The 19399-nt window shown below is 47.8% G+C and overlaps 2 protein-coding genes across 3 annotated transcripts in view; one reads left to right on the top strand and one right to left on the bottom strand.

Annotated features, from left to right (window-relative positions):
* Positions 1-1156: 1156 nt before the first annotated feature.
* Atp1b2 (ATPase Na+/K+ transporting subunit beta 2) lies at positions 1157-7565 on the top strand. The gene is made up of 7 exons (XM_046422148.1): positions 1157-1876; positions 3617-3745; positions 4062-4166; positions 4272-4477; positions 4847-4903; positions 5683-5781; positions 5897-7565. The coding sequence occupies exons 1-7, from the start codon at positions 1765-1767 to the stop codon at positions 6059-6061; spliced, it is 873 nt and encodes a 290-aa protein (XP_046278104.1). The 5' UTR covers positions 1157-1764; the 3' UTR covers positions 6062-7565.
* A 5467-nt stretch (positions 7566-13032) lies between these two features.
* The window catches only part of Tp53 (tumor protein p53), a 16138-nt gene continuing 9771 nt past the window's right edge, over positions 13033-19399 (bottom strand). For both annotated transcript variants that reach the window (XM_046422140.2, XM_046422141.2), the window contains exons 2-11: positions 18884-18984; positions 18458-18479; positions 18097-18369; positions 17265-17448; positions 17071-17183; positions 16641-16750; positions 16179-16315; positions 16019-16092; positions 14535-14641; positions 13033-14004 (exon numbers count right to left, since the gene is read on the bottom strand). In XM_046422140.2, the coding sequence (XP_046278096.1) occupies positions 13923-14004; positions 14535-14641; positions 16019-16092; positions 16179-16315; positions 16641-16750; positions 17071-17183; positions 17265-17448; positions 18097-18369; positions 18458-18479; positions 18884-18957 (1176 nt within the window). In that variant the 5' untranslated portion in view covers positions 18958-18984 and the 3' untranslated portion in view covers positions 13033-13922. The remainder of the gene's footprint in view (positions 14005-14534; positions 14642-16018; positions 16093-16178; positions 16316-16640; positions 16751-17070; positions 17184-17264; positions 17449-18096; positions 18370-18457; positions 18480-18883; positions 18985-19399) is intronic.

Raw genomic sequence — 19399 nt, 5'->3', positions numbered from 1 at the left:
TTCAAAGCCAAAATTTAAGAATTTCAAGTTGGCAACAGTGGAACATTAAACCAAGCAATTCTGAGCTCATGCTTGTGCAGCTGAGCAGGTCTTCCAACAGGTAGGTGGCCTGGAGTAAATGGAGTGAGTTTGACAAGTCAGGATGGGTAAGACAGTGAGGACCAGAGTCAAGAATTTAGAGAGTTGAAAAGAAAAGAAAACCTCCGCACAAGTGACATATTTGAAGAAAGATGAGAAGAAAAAAAAAAAAAAACAAAACCCAGAGATAAGCATTCTGCTATGTAGGGAAAAAATCCAGGGCTTCACACAGGCTTCACACATTGAGCCATACTCTGGCCTTGAGATAATGATTCTGGTGTGGTATTTAGAGGTCTTTCCTACTGGAAAGGGCCTCTCTAGTCCTGTGAAAGCTGCAATGCCAGTCTAAAAATTCTTGGCCTCTCCAGGGCTAAGAGCAGCACTTTGCTTCTAGTAGGTGCTTAATAAATGTTTGCTGACCCAAATAGACAGGTGAGGAGAGATCAGACATGGGGTGGGAGGTGCTAACGGGACAGAGACCTGGCTCTAGGGTTGGGGTCTCAGGTTAATGCTAGGACTGGGAAAGCTTTGGGAAAGATGGAAAAGGCCCTATGCACGTAATCAGGTGGAATGGACAATAGACTGTGAGACTGGAGGAGGAAGTGTACTATGATGGCTTCTATCCATTTCTGGGTAGCTTAGTCTAGCTTACACCCCAACTGGTCCAGCGTCTCGGTTGATCTCTTCACTCTGATTTTTCTTGATCTCTTATTCTTTCCCTATATTCCTCTCACATTCTGCCCTGTGTCCTGGAGTCTTCCGCAGCATCACTGTCTTGGTCTCCTTCTAACTCCCTGCGGAGCCCCTCTCCGCCTATGAGTCGCTTTGGGGTTATTTTTCCCTCCACTCCATCCAGACACGAGTTGTATTCCTTTTCCCTACCCCGTTCCAGTCCTAGGGTGGGGGTAGGGAAGAGACCGCCTAGTCCTGAAGAGGCAGCAGGGGGCAGTCCCAATCCCTCTCCATATTTGCATATGTATGAGGTCGCCTGGGCTAGCGTCGAGGAGGCGGGGCTTCTGGGGGTGGGAAAGGGCGGGTACCCCCGGAGTCGCAGAGTATAAAGACCGCGCGCAGCGACTGGGGGCCCCGCACTGCTGAGGAGCGGAGCCTCCGCCTGGGGGACCCCCCCATCCCAGTCTGTCCCTCAACTGCGCGTCCCCGCCCCACCCCCCACGGCTGGGCCACCAGTGGTGCGGCGGTCTCCGCTTGGCGGAGGAGCTTTGAACCGCCACCTGCCGCGTTCCACAGCCTCTTTGCATCTCGGATTTCGGGGCAGCCCCCTCCCCCACCTTTCCCTGCCTCCTTGCGCCCCGCTTTTTTCTGCGTTTCGTTCGGGTTTTGTAGCCGTCTGTTCTTGCATCCCTTTTCGTTTTGCTTCTAGACGGTTTGCGGGGTGAAACTGCATTCGCACCCCTTCCCCTTGTCATCCTCCCCTGCTCTGACAGCCCCCCTTTTCATCGCAGTTGGGGGCCTAGGATCGGTGCACCTCCGCCGGGCTGCTAGCACCCCGCAGCGCGTGGCCGTGCACCCCGGAATTTACAGCAGCTGCATATCTGAGGGGGGTCTCCCTCGCCCCCTCCGCCTTCGCTTCCCGCGCGTTCCAGTGTGTGAAGGGTTTCGGCGCGTGTCGCCCCCGCTTCTCTGCAGCCCCCGGCCCCGCCTCGGGACTCTCCCCGCGCGGCCAAGATGGTCATCCAGAAAGAGAAGAAGAGCTGCGGGCAGGTGGTTGAGGAGTGGAAGGAGTTCGTGTGGAATCCGAGGACGCACCAGTTCATGGGCCGCACTGGGACCAGCTGGGGTAGGAGGGGTCTGGGGGAGGCAGCGGGGCGACGCCTCGAGGGTGCAGGGTCCCTCCAGCGAGGCCCCAGCTCCCCTGCCGGGTCCCTGGCGTCCGGCCCCCCTGCCGGGCTCAGAACTGGGAGGGGGCCGAATCACCGGTCTAATCTTCCCTACTGGCCGCTGCGGAGGCGGAGAAAGTAGGTCACTGCTGCTTTCCCGCCCCCTGCGGAGCCCCCTCGGGCGGGAGGTCGCGAGCTCTTCGCGCGTGTCCGCGCTGCGGAGCTCCTGCTCTGTGCTTGTCACAGTACACCGTCAACCCCCAACCTCCAAAGAGTGCCGCTTCCCTCCCTCCAGCTCTCTCCAGCTAGCCAACCCCATCTATTTTTAGCTGGAGCCCAACCCCTGGACCCTGGGAACATTCATGAGGGGGCGGGTCTGGGAGGGGGGTGTAGGAGGGTTCTTCACAGCGGAAGTTGTTTGTCTATATCTCACTACTGGGTGTTTGGAGCCTTCAGTGGCTGCTTTGTGGATAGGATGCTGCTGGGGAAGGGGCGACACTAAGGGCTGTATATTCTGCTCAAATGTCAATGGTGGAGGGAGGAGTGGTCACTGGTGAAATGGATACATCATCAGTCCTGGTGTCTGTGGAACTCCAATGGCCTGGGGAACCTTCCCCAACCTTACCATGGCAAGACTCAGGGGATGTGGAGGAACCCTGATGAGGTCAGGGGTCTGGTGATAGGCACAGGTGCAGATGGAGGATGAAATTCTTCTAAAAGGGATTGTCAAGCTGGGGAGTCCAAGCCCAAGGGATTCTGTGACAATTTACAATTTATCCACTCTGATTGGACACTGTCCTCATCAGACCACCTATCTAGGGCTTTACTGGCCCATGAGGAGAATCTAATGCAATCTTTGCCTTCAGGGAGCTTGAGGCCCAGCCCCTGTGATGTGAGGGATCTGTGAATCCTGGGACAATCTGAGGACTTCACAGAGGAAGTGTCTTCTGAGGTGGAAGGGTGGTGGGAACAACAAGTCCTTACATGAGGCTGTGAGAGAGCAGAGACAGAGAGATGGAGTCAAGGGAAGACAGGGGAATTTCAGGTTTTCTCCCAGTCTTTGTCCAGAGTTCCATGTGTGAGTTGAGGGTGGGGTGTCTGCTGAAGATCTGACAGCTGTCTCCGACACTTTGTAGCTGAGCCAGAGTGTTAGGCCCTTTATTTCAGGAGCTGTTTTGAAGATTTGGATGCTGTGGTGTGCCAAAAGAAAGATTTTGCTCTTTGAGCCTGAGGGTCCAGGCTCTGCAGGGTGGTGACAGTTTAGTTGTGAATAGTGGCCAGTGCCAGCTTTAAAAGTCATTGCACTAGACAGCTTTGAGCATGTGTACCAAAATAGGGTAAAAAAAATGTTCCTTTTCAGAACCCTGCATGATTGAGAAGTTGGAAGTGTAATTAGGGGCAAAATGACAGTGGCCTCTTCTTGTGGTTATCACAGCAATGAAAGTTAGGGTTTATTGTGGCCTCTGCAAGGTCAGGCTTCACTGTGCCCTAGGACCAGCAGTAGGCTTGGAGTCATGGCTGGAAGCTGGACACACTGCCTTTTCCTAGTTTGTTTCATTTGGCACCGCGGGGTAGGCTCGAAGACATCCTGTGGCTCAGCAGCCCAACTCAGGGCAGAACATGTGAGTGGGAAAAATGGTAAATGGGGCTAGGTGAGATCATGATGGGAGACTTAGAATCTGCTATTTCCTTTGTCCTAGCCTTCATCCTCCTCTTCTACCTTGTCTTCTATGGCTTCCTCACGGCCATGTTCACCCTTACCATGTGGGTGATGCTGCAGACTGTCTCTGACCATACCCCCAAGTACCAGGATCGACTGGCCACACCGGGTGAGTGATGAGGTTCCCCCTACCAGCTACTCTAACAGCCATTGTGCCCCCAAACCTTCAAAAGGAACTCACAGTTCTTTGCAGGAGACTGGTTCTGATGACCCAATCACCATGTGCTGGGAAATTCTTGAAATCTGCCTTCCTTCCTATATCATGCAGCTGGAAGCGATGTGATCTGGGGGTTGGGAGATACTCACAGGAAGACCATCTCAGATCTTTATCCCCTCCTTCACCCTGGGGTTCCCCATGTTTTCTTTCCTCTGTGTGTGGCCTCTCATCTTTTATATACTCCTATTCCTGCTCGTGTTGGCTATAGGCTTGATGATTCGCCCCAAGACTGAGAACCTTGATGTCATTGTCAACGTTAGTGACACTGAAAGTTGGGATCAGCATGTTCAGAAGCTCAACAAGTTCTTGGAGCGTGAGTGTGTGGCTGGCTATGTGCCAGTATATAACCTTGGGCAGGGGATTGGGGACCCTGGAAGTAGAACATTAGGCCTGTGACTCTCTCCCTCCCACTCCTTAGCTTACAACGACTCCATCCAAGCCCAAAAGAATGATGTCTGCCGCCCTGGGCGCTATTACGAGCAGCCAGATAATGGGGTCCTCAACTACCCGAAACGTGCCTGCCAATTCAACCGGACCCAGCTGGGCAACTGCTCTGGCATCGGGGACCCTACCCACTATGGTTACAGCACTGGGCAGCCCTGTGTCTTCATCAAGATGAACCGGGTACCCATGGCCTTGGTCCCCAGGGAAATTGGAGGAGGGAGCTGGGGCCACCACCTGTTGACTGTTGCATCCTTTCAGTGGGGTTAATGGAAATCAGAGAGATTTTTATTTTCCATTTTTTTAGTTGTAGATGGACACAATACCTTTATTTTCTTTATTTTTATGTGGTGCTGAGGATCGGACCCAGTGCCACACACGTGCTAGGCAAGTGCTCTACCACTGAGCCACAACCCCAGCCCTAGAGAGATTTTTTGTTGTTTGAATAGCTAAAAGGACAAGAGAGATGGGGTTTTTACAGGCTAAGCTCTAAAGTTGGATGCCTGTAAGGTGACTTCCTCCAACTCTCACCACCCTCCTTTCTCACTCCAGGTGATCAACTTCTATGCAGGTGCAAATCAGAGCATGAATGTTACTTGTGCTGGGAAGGTGAGTTTGTGGACCTTATCCATCCGTCCACCTGTTTGTCCTTCCTGGTTTCCAAGTAATTTATCCTTCTATTACCATTTTTTTGCTCCCAGAGGCCCCAACACTACAGGGACAAGGGGGTAAGAGTGGGCTCCAGTGTGACTTTAACTCTAAGGGATTCTCAACTCCTCTAGCTTCTCTCTAGGATGCAGAACCTAGGTCTCCTGAGGATAGACCCATCCCCTCCTTCATCAATGCCTTGGCCTCTGGCTTCTCCTCCTAAGCTTTCTATATTCTCCTTTATTTCCAGATTGTCCATTTCTCCTGCTCTCCCTCCCATCTGAGTTCCCTTTAGGTATCTGGTAGCTGCTAATCTGTTAGAACCGTTTGCTACCACCATTAAGTTCTCCTTGGAACCCTGTTGTCCCCACTAACTTCTCCAGAAACTTGTCCTTCTCCATTAGCCTTTCCTTTTCTTCCTACTGAACCCTTATTGTTTATTTGTTCTCTCTTGGCTCTGCTCCAGAAACCGATTCCCAAGGATGGGGTAAGAACTTGGGGCAGTAGTGGAGTAGGAAGTTTTGGTGTCATTAGCATCCTTCAGGAGTTCCCTGTTTGATGAGAGACAGGCTATCCCCTTGTATAGTTATACAGACACACCACACACAAATGCACAACTTAAGAAACAGATTCAAGATAGGAATAATTTGGGGTGAAGGAAATACAAAGAGAAATCTAGTGAACTTCTGGGTGTCTGCCACTTCTAACATGCTCACTCCCTACTTTCCTGCACCCTACAGCGAAATGAAGATGCTGAGAATCTTGGTCACTTTGTCATGTTCCCTGCCAATGGCCACATTGACCTCATGTACTTCCCCTACTATGGCAAAAAGTTCCATGTAAGTCCCATGGGAGCCTGGGATGATGGCTCCTTTGAGGGGATGCTATGGGGTTTTGGGGAAGGAGGCTGAGCTGTCCTAGGATTAGATCTGCAACTTTCCTCTTCTGACCCAGGTGAACTACACACAGCCCCTGGTGGCTGTGAAATTCCTGAATGTGACCCCCAACGTGGAGGTGAATGTGGAATGCCGCATCAATGCTGCCAACATCGCCACAGATGATGAGCGAGACAAGTTTGCTGGCCGTGTGGCCTTCAAACTCCGCATCAACAAAACCTGAGGTCCCTCTTCCTCCTGCCCCCACTTCTCCTGTGGATGCTTCTGGAATGTCCCTGACCCTGCCTGATCCCTCCCTCACCCCCAAAGGTATTTTTTATAACAGAGCTATGACTTGTCTGAGCCTCACCCCCTTTTCCTTGACTTTTCAACCCAACCTGATGTCCATTGTGATTCCCTGTCTATATACATTGTCCACCATCTTTTGAGCCACCTATACTTAGCTCAGCCAGAGACAAATAGATTGACTACCAAGATGACTACAGAGAAGTTAGGAGTCTTTCTAGTTCTGAGTTAGTTGTGAGCTCCCACTTCTGCCCTCATTCCCTGAGAGCATAGAAAATGCCTACTTACACCCCCCCCACACACCCACACACATCTCATTTCAGCCCTTTCCTTCACAGAAATGAACCTGGTACTCCCTTCTCCCATTCCTAAGCTCTAGCTCTTGTACCCTTCTCTCTTGCATCCATTTTTCCTGTCTCTACAGTTGCTGTCTTGGTAGCTTTGACTTTTCTGGTTCCTCCAGCAGGTCTTTCCTCTCCTCCTGCCTATCCTTATTACCTCCTCTAAAAGGCAGCCATTTGTAATTAAGGACAAGTTGGTTCTGTGGCCTTTTCCCTCTTTCATGGCACATCCTGCTTCATCTCATGGTGACTCCATGAGCTTTAGCAAATGAGGAACTGAGAGAGGAGTCCATGTTGATTCTTCTAGAAAATTCTGTAGTGATCCCTGATTCCAATTCCTTCCTGGTCCCTCCTGTTATCCAAATAGCTACTACTCAGAGAAGCCCGCTTGACCTAGGCTGAATATCCACTTTGTTTTTACCGATATAGCTCCCTTCCCCCATTTGCCTTCCCAGAATATCCTTCAAGTTCTATTTCCCAGGGAGCTCTGGGGGAGGGGCAGCCATCTTGGCTCCATCCCCAGTGGCCACCTTAGAAATGTCAGCTGGCTGGGGGGACTAGTCCACCTCCTTCCCCTGAGCCCAGAGCTGCCCCCACCATCCTCTCTCTGGCTTTTCCTAACAAGTTATGGGCTGACCACAACCTCCTTCCCTTCCCTTTGCATGCCAGCCTGAAAGTTTCAAATACTCCCGTCAATCTAGGCTCTGAATTTCTTGGCTCTATCTCCTTCAGACCCGTTTGCCTTTTTTAAAAAACCCATAATGCCCATAGAATGTTAAATGAGGGGTCTCCTGCTCTGAGTATTCCTTAGTTAGAGAGGCATTTTTAACTCCTTCTCCTCTGGTTTCCCTTCTCTTCCCCACCGTCTCTAACTTTCCTTTTCTTTATTAATGCTGCAGCCTCTACACTCCACCCACAAGTGGAGTTTTCCTTTCCCTGAATCTCTCTCTTCCTTTTGGGTCCCCATGTTTTCCTGCACCCCCTCCTCCTCCCCAATGGTCTCTGCAGTTATTTAATGCCTGTGTCAGATCTACTGTAAAAAGAGGATAAAGTACAATAAAATAAGAGCAATTATATATAAAAATATATATCATACACGGAGCCCTGTGTGCAGGCTTTTCCTTTCTGATCATTTAGAACCACCCTGTGAGGTGAGTAGAGGGTGGATTTGGGTGATCCCAAGGATTATGCCGGTTTTAATGGCTGCTCCCAGCTTTGACTCCTTCCTTCCAGTGTCCAAGCATCCAACCTCTTCGCCTTCAACTAATTTAATACACACTATCTTGAGATCACTCAAGAGGGAAGGAAGCCTACATTCTCTTGTACAGAGAGACTTATAAAGTGCCTATTGTATGCATTCTAGGCACCATAGGACATACTTATGAAACAGGCAGACTCCCTGTCCCAAAGGAGCTCCCTAGTTTAATGGGAGAGGTGAAGAGCACAGGAGAAACTTTCATACACGGTAGACCCCGATGTGCTTCAAGGAAGGTCACAGAATTGGTAATGACAAAATTAAGAGTGGTCCACACTTTCTGTTGGGGGCTTTGAAGGGAAGGTTTCTTAGAGGAAGCAGCTTGAAACTGGAGCTTAAAAGGATGGAGTAGTTTGGCAGAGAAGAGTATCCACAAGTTTAGAGACAGGTGGGAAAAATTGACCAGGAGAAAGAGATTTCAAAATCAAAAGAGATTAGGAACTGTAGGGTCCTAATTTTATGTACACACACACACACACACACACACACATATAAAACAAAAGATGAATGGATATATACAATGTTTATTGTGGTTATGGGGGAGGGAATGTGTTGATAGCTAATTTTTATTTTCTTTGTGGGGCTTGTTTTTTGCTTTTTGTTTTTGCAACAAGTTGGTCTTAGTATTTACTTTGAACAACAACTTTAATGCATACACAGGTTTTCCCCTTAAGTGACTGAGATTTAACTCAGGGGTGCTCTATCACTGTGCTACACCCCCAGTCCTTTTTTTGTGGGGTGTACTGGGGATTGAACTCGGGCATTTGACCACTGAGCCACATTCCCAGCCCTATTTTGTATTTTATTTAGAGACAGGGTCTCATTGAGTTGCTTAGTGCCTTGCCATTGCTGAGGCTGACTTTGAACTCATGATCCTCCTTTCTCAGCCTTCTGAACCACTGGGATTATAGGAGTAGGTCACGTCGCCCAGCCTCCCACCCCCAGTCCCTTTTTTGTGTGTTGAGAAAAGTCTTGTTAAATTGCCAAGAGGACCTTGTGATCCTCCTGCTTCAGCCTCCAGAGTTGTGAGGATTATAGTTGTGAATCACTGTGCCCTTTTTTTTTTTTTTTTTTTTTGGTAATCAGGGGCACTTAACCACACCCCCAGCTCTTTTTTTTTTTTATCTTAGAGACAGAGTCTCACTAAGTTGTTTAGGGGCTTGCTAAGTTTCTGAGGCTGGTTTTGGACTTGCAATTCTGCCTCAGCCTCCAGAGCTTCTGGGATTACAGGCATTGACCACTGTACCTGGCTCAATATTATTTTTATTTTTCTAGTTGTGCTAACTTTATTTGAAAACAACTATAAGTTATTCACATTGAGTTGAAATATCAACTTTGATCATATAATGATGTTCCTATATGCAGTGATCCGGACTCGTTACTTCTCCTGGCTTGTCTACCAATCCATAAGCCAAGACATAGTGATCTGATTACAGGAGGCTTCCTACCCCGCACCCCAGGAACTGGGGATTGAACCTAGAGTCTTCTATCTCTGAGCTATATCTCCAGACCTTTTTTTTTTTTTTTTTTTACCCAGGCTGGCCTCAGACCTGGAATCCTCCTGTCTTAATGTGTCCCAAGTAGCTGGGACTAGGAGTGTGCCACTGCACCTGGTTGATTTCTGGAATTTTATAGATGTTTTCTGGTATCTGTCAAGGAAATAGGGCCTCCCCCCGCCCCTTTTTTTTTTGGTGTGGTGCTGGGAATTAGGTGTGCACTTCCTGAATGCTAGGCAAGCCCTCTACCACTGCCATACCCATAGTCCCATTCTGTTTTTTTGTTTGTTTGTTTGTTTGGTGGTGCTGGGATTAAACCCAGGGCCTTGTGCATGCAATGTAAGCACACTACCAATGAGCTATATCCCCAGCCTCCCATCCTGGTTTTTTTTTTTTTTTTTTTTAATAGTTTTTAGTGGTAGTTGGAAACAATACCTTCTTATTTTATTTATTTATATGTGGTGCTGAGGATCGAAGCCAGGGCCTTGCATGTGCTAGCAAGTGCTCTACTGCTGAGCCACAACCCTAGCACCCCCATCCTGCTTTTTAAACAACTACTGGGCATTTATTATTTTCTTTAAATTTAAAACTTTGGATGGTGATATAGTTTAGTGGTAGAACACACATGCTTACCATGTGTAAGGACCTGGGTTCAATCCCCAGCAAGCCTCCCCTTCCCCCACCAAATGGCAGTTGTTTTTTTTTAAACCAGTGGTTTAATTTCCATTTTAATTGAAATTATCTTAGTGTTTAATTATTTAGGATAGTACTGACTTATTGGTATTCTAATACCAGTCCATTATGTTTTAATTAAAGTGTTTTTTTTTTTTTAAGGAATAGCTGCTGAAATTTAATGAAATTCCTTTCAGCATCTGTTGATATGATCATATAAATTTTTTCTTTAATTTGTTAATATAATTAATTACATTGATAGATTCTCTATTAAACCAATTCTGTACTCCTCGAATAAACTATTTGGTTATAACATTTTAAAAATTCACTATTCTATTCTAATAATATTTTAGAATCTTGCATCTATATTTATAAATGAATTTGATTTCTCATTTTTTAGTATCTTCATAAAGTTTTTAATATTAATGAAGTCAGCATAATTTTCTTCCCCCTTATGGCAGGGATGGAACCTGGGGCCTCATTCATGCTAGGCAAGTGCTCTACCACTGAGCCTACATTCCCAGCCCTCAGCAAAATTTTTATTTTTTTGATGGTACTGAGAATTGAACCAGGGATGCTCTACCATTGAGCTATACCCTCAAAACGTTTTTTTTTTTAAATATTTTTTTTTAGTAATTGAGGGACCTTTATTTTATTTATATGCAGTGCTGAGAATCAAACCCAGTGTCTCACACATGCTAGGCAAGTACTTTGCCACAATCCCAGCCCTCTTCAACATTTTATTTTTTATTTTAAGACAGGATCTAGCTGAGATGCCCAGGCTGGCCTGGAACTTAGAACCCTGCCTCAGCCCCACAGAGTAGCTGGATTATAGGTATGGGCCCCCAGCTGTTTCCTTTCTTTCCTTTTTAACAATGAAAGCATTTAAGGCTCTATTTTCCCAGAGTACCACTTATAGATTTGGGCACCTGAGTTACTGAAATTAGTAAAGTTTTCTAAATTAAAAAATAGAGGGCTGGGGATATGGCTCAAGCGGTAGCACGCTCGCCTGGCATGCGTGCGGCCCGGGTTCGATCCTCAGCACCACATACAAACAAAGATGTTGTGTCGGCCGAAAACTAGAAAATAAATATTGAAAAATTCTCTCTCTCTTCTCCCTCTCTCTCTCACACTCTCTCTTTAAAAAAAAAAAAAAATAGAATGGCGGATAGAGGGATAGTGCACACTCAAGGACCTGGTTTCAATTCCCACACTCCTCTGCCCTGCTGAAAAGAAAAAGGGACATATTGACATAAAAATGCAAACTTGGATTAGAGCCAGGAGGAAACTGTAAGATTTGATTCCAGATCTCAGTTGGATAAGGGCTTTTTCAGCTGCAGGGCAGAGTTGCCCTCAGGTCCTCACTGTTTGGTAGAGTAAGGCACAGGTGAAAACCCACTGAGTAGATGGAAAGATGATATGACTACAGCCAGAAAGAAAGATGGCAATAAGTGGAACCAGAGAGGTATGTGACTCATGGAAGTTCACACAGCTCACTGCAGAGCTGGCCTGAAAATCAGCTCACAAAGAAGGAATCTATGGAGCCAGAACGGATTGGCTTTTTGCAGTACAACAGTAAAAAACAGCTAAGGACACAGTCTAGAGGAACATGCCAACTATGGCTAGGGTTTGATCCATGCAATTCCCAGCACAGAAAAGAAAAAAAAAGACAACTTTTCTGTTTAGCAGAAATTTGCAGAGTAGATCTTGTGTCCTTATTGCCCACATACACACAAATGGTAACTGCATGGTGAGAGCTGTATTAATTGCAGTAATAATCCTATGATATGTACATGTTGACTCCTGGGCTCAAGAGATCTTTCCACTTCAGCCTCCTGAGTGTCTGGACTGTAGGTGAGCATTAGCATGCCATGCTCAAGTGTACCTATTTTAGGGTCAATTGTACCTCCCAATAAAGCTGGAGAAAAAAGGAACAAATGCAGCTTCTAAGTGTCCTTTGCTTCTCAAGGAGTAAGAAGAACTGAGTTTCAGGAGTTCTGGTTTGCCTAGTAGGTTAGGAAAAAAGATATTAAAGTATCTGGGGCTGGGGTTGTGTATCCCAGTGGTAGAGCACTTGCCTATCATGTACAAGGCCCTGGATTTGATTCTCAGCACCACCAATGAATGAATAAAGTTATTATCCCAAAGAAGTGAAGCTGGGTCTCTTGGAAAAGCATTTGATATTCATTTCCTAGTGAGCAAGAAAAATGGTGGTGTTGAGGATGGGGTGTCTTCCTAGGTGTCTGGGACATGGGCAAGGCAAACCCCCATAGGCACTGACTTATAGGTTATATATAGATGGTGGCTCCAAGGTCTCTCTGTACCTTAGACCCCTCGCTCCACCATCAGGGAAGAGACAAGAGGCCAAGCCATATGCCTACTGACTTGTTATCCCTGTGGGCACTGGCTCAAGACACAGCCTCCAATGGGGAAAGCCTGGCCCCCAGCACCCCCTCCTTAGGAGTCAGCAGCACTAAGCAACAGGGCAGGCAGGAGATGCTGGGCTCCCCAACCCTGACTGTCCTCCCTAGCCCAAGAAGCCCTTTCAAAGGTTTTCCTGGCAGAGTGTAAAGCTTCAATTCATTCAACTGCCTGGCACCAGGCCCAGGATGAGAGGATGCTGGGAAAGCCCCAACTCTTACCTTAGCTGCCCCCAGTTCCCTGGGACCCCATGACAGGCCTCCACTGGTCTTTCTATTCATCCAGTAGTACCCACTCCCTTCCCCTTGGGGACCCAGGTACCCTGCCCCTTTTCTGTAGAGCAGATGGCTACCCGGGAGGCTCAGGCTTGCTAAATCAGACATTTAAATCCTATAATCCTTGGTGAGAGGCTGCCGAGGAGACAGCAGCCCAACCCTAGAAGCAGGGGCGGGTGAGAACTTTGTGCCAGCCCTGGCAGGAGGGGAGGAGGGACAGTTGGTTCCCAAGTTATGAATGGAGTCACCCCTCTCCCTTGTTGTCATGCAGCCCACAGACTGACCCAGTCCCCAGCCTTTGTTCCCCTCCTGGAGCCTAAGCGCTGCGCCCCCCCTCCTCAGCCCACCCATCCTGGAGACCCAGGGGGCTATCTCCCAACTTGACCTCCTTACTCATCCCTGCACCTGGGGGCCCAGGCAGCCTGTGTGGACACCCATCCAAACACACATGTGGTAGCAAAGTTTTATTGTAAAACAAGAAATCGATATAAAAAGGGGATATAAAATGAGAGAAAGGGTATGGGGTGACAAAGGCAGATTTGTCTTGCAGGGTGCCAACAAACAAATAAAAAAATAAAAAAAATTAAAAAACCCCCCAAAACTACAAAAACCTGACCCTGAGCATATGGGGGAAGTAAAACAGATCTTGGTGGACACAGATCCTATATAAGCCTGAGATGGAATCCTCCAGGCTGTGGGATGGGATGAGATTTCATTTCAGGTGCCAAGGTTCAACAAGAGGTTGGACAGGATTTGGCTGGCCGGCAGAGACTTGGCAACTCCTTCCCTTTAACCAGCTGCTCAATCTTGGAAACCATCAACACATCGCCCTAACAGGGGCAGGAAACCAACAACCACAAGGGGGCCAAGTCCCAGCCACCTCCTAATACAAGGCAGTTCAAAGCCAGACATACGTTATTTCATTAACCCTCACAACAAACCCCGTGAGGTAGGTACGATGATCAACGTTTTATAGATGTGGGTATTGAAGTTAGGAGAAATTAAACAACTTGAAGATAGCTTTTCTGGTCAGCATGGTTGAAGAAGGGCTTCCAACCCATCGGATGGCTGGTTGTAGGTTAACCCTTACATGCAAGAACATTTTCTTCCATCTCCCACTCTTCACAGTTAAAGCTAAGCCGGTATGTCTTAGCTCTCACCTCTCCCCAAAACACCAGTGCAGGCTGACTTGAGTGAAACTCTATAGACAAGACAAATGGCAGAATTCCTAGGCATTTCTGAGGCACACCTATACTAAGCAGGGATTCAAGCACCCAAGTTCCAAAATGCTAGGGAAGGAGGGCAGGGGTGGGGGGTGGGAGACAAGAGTCAGAGGATGTCAGTCTGAATCAGGCCCCTCTCTCTTGAATATTATTTTTTTATGACGGGAGGTAGACTGCCCCTTCTTGGACTTCAGGTAGCTGTACGGAAAACAGAAAAGGGGGTGAGGAAAGATGACGTAAGGCTGGCACAAGGGGAATTTAAATTAAGATGGTCACACCACGGGCAGATATGTTTACTGAGCACTTGGGGGGCACCTGTGTGTATCAATCCCTTCATTTTCCCCTACACCACGAGTAAACAGCATGAGAAGGGCAAGTAACAAGATCACAGAGTACCTGCTAGCACTTGGCAGGGTTGAGTGACCCCCAACTGGTTCTGCCCATCAGTTTCATAAAATTACTAGGCTCCCCATCCCTCAACCCCTCAGCTCTGAGTTAGGATTTGCCAAGATGGCAAAGAAACATCCATGCTCATCGCTAGGTTAGCGGAGCCAGAGACAGGGAGATGGTTGTATGATATAACAGGAGGAACACTAAGGAACACTGAGAAGGGACAGGACCAGTGGGATGGGATCTACTATCTTTTATCATGAAGGCAGAATTGGAATGGAATCCTATGGTTTTCCCATCTAGTAGGGAGGGGGCAGGGCCCAGTCACAGTCACTCACCTGGGATGAGGTCTGCTCTCCCCTGGCTCCTTTTCAGCCTGGGCATCCTTGAGCTCCAGGGCCTCATTCAACTCTTGGAACATCTCAAAGCGTGCACGGCCACGGATCTGCAGCAGGGGTAAAGGGGGATGGAGAAAGTTGGGCAAAGTCACAGAACCATTTTCTAGCTGTCTTCTTTTTTGGAGGGAGGCTTACTACTAGGGATTGAATCCAGGGGCACTCTAAGACTTTAGCTAGTCCCCAGCCCCTTTTTTCAAATTTTATTGAGAAAGGATCTTACTAGATTACAAGGTTGGCCTTGAGCTTATAACCCTCCTACTTCAGTGTCCCAAGTCTCTGGCTCATGTTTTTTTTTTTTTTTTTTGGTACAAGGGACTGAACCCAGGGATACTTTACCACTGAGCTGCATCCCCAGTCCCCTTTTCATTTTTTATTGAGACAGGGTCTCACTAAGTTACTGAGGTTGGTCTCAAACTTGCTGTCTTCCTGCCTTAGCATCTCAAACCACTGGGATTACAGGCATACACCACCATGTCTGTCTTGAAACAAATTTTTTTCCCTTTTTTATAGGGCTGGAGATGGAACCCAGGGTCTCAAACATATTAGGCAAGTGCTTTACCACTGAGCTATACCCTGAGCCCAACAATTTTCCCTTTTTAAAAAAATTTTAATATTTATTTATTATTTATTTTTTAAAGTTTTCAGCGGATACAACATCTTTGTTTGTATGTGGTGCTGAGGATTGAACCTGGGCCGCACGCATACCAGGCAAGCGCGCTACTGCTTGAGCCACATCCCTAGCCCCACAATTTTCCTTTTGAAAGATGATCCTTATTAATACAGATGGTCCTGAACTTACAGTGGTTTTTTATTTTACAATGGTGCAAAAGTGATAGTAGAAAGTGGATATCAATTTTGGGTCTTTTACAGACTAGCATTATGTAATATGATACTCTTTGTCAATATGGGGCAGTGGCAGTAAGCTGCAGGTCTGTCAGACACATGACCATGACCATGATATTGTACTGTATACTGTATTGCTCACCTGTGATGTATGATAAGTTAGGTGGGTAGGTGGATTAAATGCAGTGTTGGGGATTGAACCCAGGGTTCCACACATGCTAGGCAAGCACTCTACAATCCAGCCACAACCCCAGCCCAAATGCTCTTTTGATTTGTTAATGTTTTCAGCTTACAATGGGCTTACTGGGAGGCGATTCCATCATAAGTGGAGAAGCACTATACTATAGTACAAGTATTCTCACTTTGGGTACAACCAAGGGTCACTGTCTGAGGCAGCACTATCCTCTGACGACAAATGCCCTAATTGCAGGCAAAGCAGCCAAAAGTGCTAGGCTGAAAATTTGCAATCTGATAATAACTTACTCTAAGAGTCTAGGATATGAACAGAGGAAATAGTACATCTTTTCTTCAATTCCAATTAGTACATGCAAGAGACTATGTGTTTCTCTCAGACTTGGTACCTTAAGGGTGAAATATTCTCCATCCAGTGGTTTCTTCTTTGGCTGGGGAGAGGAGCTGGTGCCATTGGGTAGTGCTGGGGAAAAGGTGAGAAAAGAGTGAATTTTGGGCAGAACTACACCCTCTCTTCTCCGTCCACCTCTTTTTGTCCTGCCTACTTACCTCGCTTAGTACTCCTTGGTGGTGGCTCAGGGCAAGGCTCTCCTCTTTTGCGGAAATTTTCCTCCTCGGTGCGGCGATCTCTCCCAGGACAAGCACACACGCGTACCTCGAAGCTATTCCGTCCCAGCAGGTTACCACTGTACAGGACGAGAGAAGTAGGCGGAAGTAAGAAAACTGGGTCCTACTTGCCCTGTCTGTAAACCAGGCCCCACCTACTCCTAATTGCATTTTCCCCCTCTGGAGCCTAAGCTCCTGCTCCAGGGACACTAAGGAGAAGCCAATGGTAAGATAGATTCCCAAACCAGAGAATAGGAAGGTGAGAGAAAACAGCAGAGGAGGTCCTACTTGTGGAGGAAGGGTGAGAGTTAACAATGAGTGACAGTGTGGTAGGGGGTGGGGACAGGGACTGGCAGAGGCTGGAAAGGAGCACGCCAGTGTGAAGGGTGGCATGCGGATCCCTACCTAGAGTCTTCCAACGTGATAATGGTGAGGATGGGCCGTCGGTTCATGCCTCCCATGCAAGAGCTGTTGCACATGTAGTTGTAGTGGATGGTGGTGCACTCAGAGCCGACCTGGGAAGAACAAGATCTGTGACAGGCAGGGAGGCCTGCAGCCTCTAGAAGCTTCCGTTTCTTCACTTAAGGAAATAGGGGTAACCCTTTTCCCCCTGCAAATTTCCCAAGGTTGGGAAGACACTGAATAAGAAGCAGGCAGGCTGGGAGTGTGGCTCAGTGGTAGAACACTGGCCTAACATATGTGAGGCCCTGAGTTCTATCCCCAGTACTTAAACAAAAAAACAAAAAGCAAGACAAAGTTCCCTACTTCCCCCTGAATAGCCAATGACAATCCCTTCAGTCCCCTCCTCCCAGAGACCCCAGCTGCCAAAGCAAACCTCAGGAGGTTCATAGGGCACCACTACACTGTGTCGAAAAGTGTTTCTGTCATCCAAATATTCTGCACGCAAATTTCCTTCCACTCGGATGAGATGCTGAGGAGGGGCCAGGCCTAAGAGCAATTAGGGACACATTAGAGGCTTGGGGACCCTGGGCAGACAGCTGGATCCATCTTAAGCCCCTGATCACTAACCATCACTATCAGAGCAGCGTTCGTGATGGGGACAGCGCCTCACAACTTCTGTCATGTGCTGTGACTTCTTATAGATGGCCATGGCGCGGACGCGGGTGCCAGGTGGGGGTGTTGAGTCAACCCATAGCTGCACAGGGCAGGTTTTTGCCAGCTGGCAGAATAGCTTGTTGAGAGAAGGGGAATACTGTAGAAGAAAGGAGAAGAGTTGAAGGGTGGGGACAAGCCAACAAATGAGACAAGGGAAAAAGGAGATTTAATGAACAAGCACTGCTTGGGCACCTATTAGATGTCAGGAACCACAGGGGAGGGCAGCTAGAGATAATGGAGTTAGGGTCTACATATAGGGAGTTTATTTTCTCTATTTTTTTTTTTTTTTTTTGCAGTAGGGACCGAAACCAGAGGCCCTTTATTACTGAGCTACATTCCCAATACTTTTTATTTCTTTGAGACAGGGTCTTGCTAAGTTGCTAAGGCTGGCCTTGAGCATGCCATCTTCCTGCCTCAGCCTCCAAGTTGCTGGATTTACAGGTATATGACATTCCTGGCTTTTTGTTTAAGACAGGGTTTCATGGTGTTGCAAAGGCTGGCTTTGAACTCCTGGGTTCAAGGGACCTTCTGGATTCAGTCTCTCTAGTAGAAAATTCAACTTTGGGACAGAGGTCAAAGTCCACAGACTAAATGGGTAAAATGTAAATAATGTCTAAGAAGTCAGAGGCTAAAGAGGTATCCTCAAGCTCCAGACCAAAACAACAACAACAAAACAAAAACACATAGGGGAATATGACTAGGCATTGAAAGGTCATATGAAAGCCTGTTCCCCAGAGCCACTGACCGTGCACGTGACTGATTTGGCTGTCCCGGAATGAAGGAAGCCTAGACGGAAACCATAGACGCCAGGGTAGGTGTTTTGAGAAGGGACCGATGATGATAGGGGCCAAGAGGTGGCTGGTGAAGGGGCTGCCAGTGTAGAGGCCGCTGGTGTGGGGGCCTTTGGTGCAGGAGCTGCTGACATTTGAAGGGCTTCATCTGGGCCTTTGTCAAACCAGTTTTCAACGTCTTCTGAAGATAGCAGCAAATCATCCATAGGAGGGGACAATACAGGAGACTGTGGATGGACAAAAGAGGAGTCTTAAGGCTGGGTTCCCAGTCCACTAGCCCACCAAGTCCTTAGTCCCTCCAGCTCCAGTCCTTACCAGAACGTTGTTTTCAGGAAGTCTGAAAGATAAGAGCAGAAAGTCAGCACTATTGATTTTTGCTTCCCATAGGTCTCTGCTAGGGGGCTGGGGACTGGGTTGGGGAAGGCAGGCGGAGATGGTTAATCTGTGGGGGACTGGGCAGCAGGCCTGCCCTTCCCATGGGATCTACTCAGTCTGGGCATGGTGGGGAATGCGTGTAATCCCAGTGGCTTGGGAGGCGGAGGCAGGAGGATGGAGAGTTCAAAGCTAGCCTCAGCATTTTAGCCCTAAACAAATCAGTGAGACCCTGTCTCTAAATAAAATACAACAAAGGGCAGGGGATGTGGCTCAGTGGTTAAGTATCTCTGGTTCAATGCCTGGTACCATAAACAAACAAACAAATAAATAAGCGGGGGGGGGGGGGGGGAAAAATCATCTACTCACAGGTTCCATAAGTCTGAAAATGTTTCCTGACTCAGAGGAGGCTCGATGCTGAGATCCGACTGCGGCTCCTCCATAGCAGCGTTCAGGATGCAGTCTGGCCTCTATGAGGGGAAAAGTAAGAATCAGCATAAGACACATCCAACCCTAGGCAATGGGGCCTGAGAACCTGCTATGGGAGGGGATACAGCCTGACTTCCTGGGGAGCAGGAACAGATGGGCTCCTTCTGCCTTTCTCTCAGGCTGCTCTCAGGAGCAGCCAGCTTTTCGGTCACACAATTCTTCAGAAAAGATAACCCAAGAGGGGCCTCTAACCATCCATTACATCTACAAGCCTTCCAAAATTTGCACTCTAGTCCACTCCCTCCCTGTGGGGAAGGGCACCTCACCAACCTCCACATAGCTCCATTTCTGGGATCGCCTTCACAAATCCTGAAGAATGATCATCTCTCCTCTTGCCCATTCCGGAGACCGCCCTCCACCACTTTGATTCAACAACTACCAAGGATTCCTTCCCCT

The sequence above is a fragment of the Marmota monax genome, unplaced genomic scaffold (genome assembly GCF_021218885.2).
Source record: "Marmota monax isolate L192 unplaced genomic scaffold, Marmota_monax_Labrador192_F-V1.1 WCK01_AAM20220418_F8-fsc00243, whole genome shotgun sequence".
NCBI lineage: Eukaryota > Metazoa > Chordata > Mammalia > Rodentia > Sciuridae > Marmota > Marmota monax.
This window is presented reverse-complemented; position numbering and strand designations above follow the sequence as displayed.